The sequence below is a fragment of the Bactrocera tryoni genome, unplaced genomic scaffold, assembly GCF_016617805.1.
Source record: "Bactrocera tryoni isolate S06 unplaced genomic scaffold, CSIRO_BtryS06_freeze2 scaffold_629, whole genome shotgun sequence".
Lineage (NCBI taxonomy): Eukaryota > Metazoa > Arthropoda > Insecta > Diptera > Tephritidae > Bactrocera > Bactrocera tryoni.
This window is the reverse complement of record NW_024396299.1, coordinates 1-4,986: the sequence shown is the minus strand read 5'-3', so window position 1 is coordinate 4,986 and position 4,986 is coordinate 1. Positions and strand designations below refer to the sequence as shown.

Genomic DNA, 4,986 nt, shown 5'->3' with positions numbered 1-4,986 from the left:
CATATCAATTTTCTTCAAATTATTAAATTCACATATTAAAGTTAAATAACCTTCTTCATCTTACCGAAATTGGCACAAAGCCAAAACGGCAGCGCATTTTGGAAAATTCCAGAATTTTACATTTAGGTTAAAACCGATTTTATTGCATGTTCACAGTTAGGAATCCATTTTGAGTTGATTCAAATCATTAACTTCATATAGTGAAGGTAATTTGCCTTCTTCATCTTACCAAAGTTGACATAAAGCCATAAAGCCTGTGCATTTGGAAAATTCCAGAATTTTACATTTAGGTATAAAACTGACTTTCTTGCATGTACACACTTAGGAATCCATATCGAGTTGACTCAAATCATTAGCTTCGCATATTAAAGTTAATTAACCTTCTTCATTTTACCGAAATTGGCATAGAACCAAAACGACAGTGCAGTTGGAAAAATTCCACAACTTTACATTTAGGTATAAAACCGCTTTTCTTGCATATACTCTTTTAGAAATACTTATAAAGTTGCTTCAAATCATTAACTTCATATATTAAAGTTAATTTACCTTCTTCATCTTACCAAAGTTGACATAAAGCCATAATGGCAATGCATTTGGAAAATTTCCAGAATTTTACATTTAGGCATAAAACCGATTTTCTTACATGTACACATTTAGAAATCCATATCAAGTTGCTTCAAATTATTAAAATCCCATATTAAAGTTAATTAACTTTCTTCATTGTCATAAAGCCATAACGGCAGTGCATTTGGAAAATTCCTTGCCAATTTAATGTTGGCAAAAGTACGTCAATCGGGAAAAAAAGCTGTTGCAGTGGCATCGTCCGGGATTGCTGCAACCCTATTAAATGATGGAAAGACTGCTCACTCTACATTTAAAATACCATTGGCTGTGTCTTTGGAACAACAATCTGTGTGCTCGATCCGCAAAAACGGTCCGCTGGGGCAGCTCTTACAAGACACTTTGCTGGTCATCTGGGACGAGTGCACCATAAGCCACAGGGTTCACGTGGAAGCCGTGGAGCGCACGCTGAGAGACATCTTAGCTCAGACCGTATAATGGGGGCGTGACGTTTGTTTTAGCTGGAGACTTTCGTCAAACATTACCAGTTATAACAAAAGGTACTCGAGCTTGCCTTAAATCATCAGCTTTATGGCAATCGATTGAAACTCTTAATCTGCGCACAAATATGAGAGCATATTTAAGTGACAATGACGATAATAATTCCTCACAAAAACTTCTAAAACTTGGAGACGGAAAATTACCGTCTCCGGTTGCAATCAGTCTCCAGGTATTGTTGGATAACGAATTGGGTCAAATCGTTCAGAGTCTAGAAATTCTTGTGGACACAATATATCCGGACATACAAAATCTTACGGAGAGAAATTTCAATTGGCTCTGTTCGAGAGCGATAGTCTCCCCGCGAAATGAATCGGTTAATGAGGTTAACAAAATTATTATGGAAAAAGTACCCGGTGAATTTAAATCTTACAAATCTATTGACACAGTATGCAACATCGAAGATACAGTGCACTATCCGCAAGAATTTTTAAATTCTCTGAATCCTTCCGGCTTGCCGTCCCACGAACTACAATTAAAGGTAGGCACTCCCATAATGCTGCTGAGGAACCTATGCCCTCCCAGCATGTGCAATGGCACGAGACTTCTGGTGAAGGAATTGCGGGATAACGTCATAGTAGCCACTATATTCACCGGGGCCGCGGCCGGACAGCTCGCCCACATACCGCGGATCCCCATGATTCCTACGGACTTGCTTATATCATTTAAGAGGTTTCTCTAAGAACATCATTTGCGCTCACAATAAATAAGTCCCAGTGTGAAACATTTTCGTTGGTTGGCATCGACCTAAGAAAAGAATACTTTTCTCATGGACAACTATATGTTGCCCTTTCTCGAGTGGGATCTCCTGAAAATCAATATATTTTGTTGCCATCTACAAATACCACTGCCAACGTAGTTTACAGTGAAGCTTTAAGATAAAAACTGACAAATATAAAAGTAAAAAACGTAAATCTACCTTAATATTATATCTGTAAATAATGTAAAAGTAAACCTGTAAAATAAAAAATACTAAAAATGTAAATTATTAAGTAATAGTAAGAATGTATAAAACTGACTTTCTTGCATGTACACATTTAGAAATCCATATCAAGTTGCTTCAAATTATTAAATTCACATATTAAAGTTAATTAACCTTCTTCATCTTACCGAAGATTGGCATATAGCCAAAACGGCAGTGCATTTGGAAAATTCCAGAATTTCACATTTAGGTATAAAACTGACTTTCTTGCATGAAAGTTGTCAAGGTTTAATTTAGACTGTAAATATTGTATTTGACTCTGCTTTTATTCTAATTACTTAAAAAAACATAGTAAAGATTCATATAATATCCTATGTAAATATTACTTATTTAAGTGTCCGCCACTTAAACTATCAACGAAATTGAACATAAATAGACTTACATACAAATAAAACTGTGGGATTTTTTTAACTACAAATAAAAATATTTGTGAAAAAAGTGTTTTATATTTAAATTTCCAAAAATAAATAATTGTCTACCCCGTGCCATGCCGGGACGAGCTGCTAGTTCAGGTACAAAACCGATTTACTTTCATATACACATTTAGAAATCCACAAAGAATTGCTTCAAATCATTAGCTTCACATATTAACGTTAATTAACCCTCAACATCTTACTGAAATTGGCATAAAGCCAAAACGGCAGTGCATTTGGAAAAATTCCAGAATTTAACATTTAGGTATAAAACCGATTTTCCTGCATGTACACATTAAAAAATCCATACGAAGTTGCCTCAAATCATTAGCTTAACATATTAATGTTAATAAACCCCCATCATCTTACTCAAGTTGACACAAGACCATAACGGCAGTGCATTTGGAAAAAATTCCATAATTTTACTTTAGGTATAAAACCGACTTTCTTGCATGTACATATTTAGAAATCCATATCAATTTGCTTCAAATTATTAAATTCACATATTAAAGTTAATTAATTTTCTTCATCTTACGGAAGTTGGCATAAAGCCAAAACGGCAGTGCATTTGGAAAATTCTAGAATTCTACATTTAGGTATAAAATCGATTTTCTTGCATGAACACATTTAGAAATCCATATCAAGTTGCCTCAAATCATTAAATTCACATATTAAAGTTAATTAATCTTCTTCATCTTACCGAAATTGGCATAAAGCCAAAACGGCAGTGCATTTGGAAAACTCAAGAATTTTACATTTAGGTATAAAACCGATTTTCTTGCATATACACATTTGGAAATCCATATCGAGTTGCTTCAAATTATTAAATTCCCATATTAAAGTTAATTAACTTTCTTCATTTTACCGAAATTGGCATAAAGCCAAAACGGCAGTGCATTTGGAAAACTCAAGAATTTTACATTTAGGTATAAAACCGATTTTCTTGCATATACACATTTGGAAATCCATATCAAGTTGCTTCAAATTATTAAATTCCCATATTCAAGTTAATTAACTTTCTTCATTTTACCGAAATTGGCATAAAGCCAAAACGGCAGTGCATTTGGAAAATTCCAGAATTTCACATTTAGGTATAAAACTGACTTTCTTGCATGTACACATTTAGAAATCCATATCAAGTTGCTTCAAATCATTAAATTCACATATTAAAGTTAATTAATCTTCTTCATCTTACCGAAATTGGCATAAAGCCAAAACGGCAGTGCATTTGGAAAATTCCAGAATTTTACATTTAGGTATAAAACTGACTTTCTTGCATGTACACACTTAGAAATCCATATCGAGTTGACTCAAATCATTGGCTTCACATATTAAAGTTATTTAACCTTCTTCATCTTACCGAAATTGGCATAAATCCAAAACGGCAGTGCATTTGGAAAAAAATCCATAATTTTACATTTAGGTATAAAACCGATTTTCTTGCATGTACACATTTAGAAATCCATATCAAGTTGCTTCAAATCATTAGCTTCACATATTAAAGTTAATTAACCTTCTTCATCTTACCGAAATTGGCATAAAGCCAAAACGGCAGTGCATTTGGAAAATTCCAGAATTTTACATTTAGGTATAAAACTGACTTTCTTGCATGTACACACTTAGAAATCCATATCGAGTTGACTCAAATCATTAGCTTCACATATTAAAGTTAATTAACCTTCTTCATCTTACCGAAATTGGCATAAAGCCAAAATGGCAGTGCATTTAGAAAATTCCAGAATTTTACATTTAGGTATAGAACTGACTTTCTTGCATGTTCACAGTTAGAAATCCATTCCGAGTTGACTCAAATCATTAACTGCATATAGTGAAGGTAATTTACCTTCTTCATCTTACCGAAATTGGCATAAAGCCAAAACGGCAGTGCATTTGGAAAATTCCAAAATTTTACATTTACGTATAAAACTGACTTTCTTGCATGTACACATTTAGAAATCCATATCAAGTTGCTTCAAATCATTAGCTTCACATATTAAAGTTAATTAACCTTCTTCATCTTACCGAAATTGGCATAAAGCCAAAACGGCAGTGCATTTGGAAAATTCCAGAATTTTACATTTAGGTATAAAACTGACTTTCTTGCATGTACACATTTAGAAATCCATATCAAGTTGCTTCAAATCATTAGCTTCACATATTAAAGTTAATTAACCTTCTTCATCTTACCGAAATTGGCATAAAGCCAAAACGGCAGTGCATTTGGAAAAAAATCCATAATTTTAGATTTAGGTATAAAACCGATTTTCTTGCATGTACACATTTAGAAATCCATATCAAGTTGCTTCAAATCATTAGCTTCACATATTAAAGTTAATTAACCTTCTTCATCTTACCGAAATTGGCATAAAGCCAAAACGGCAGTGCATTTGGAAAAAAATCCATAATTTTAGATTTAGGTATAAAACCGATTTTCTTGCATGTGCACATTTAGAAATCCATATCAAGTTGCTT

The 4,986-nt window shown here is 33.3% G+C and overlaps 1 protein-coding gene across 1 annotated transcript; it reads left to right on the top strand.

The window, feature by feature from the left end:
- Positions 1–1,189: 1,189 nt before the first annotated feature.
- Positions 1,190–1,600, top strand: LOC120781334 (the record flags this gene model as incomplete). Its single annotated transcript, XM_040113532.1, has 1 exon — positions 1,190–1,600. A coding segment is annotated over exon 1 (411 nt), but the record flags the coding sequence as incomplete, so codon positions are not given.
- Between the last annotated feature and the right edge of the window lie 3,386 nt (positions 1,601–4,986).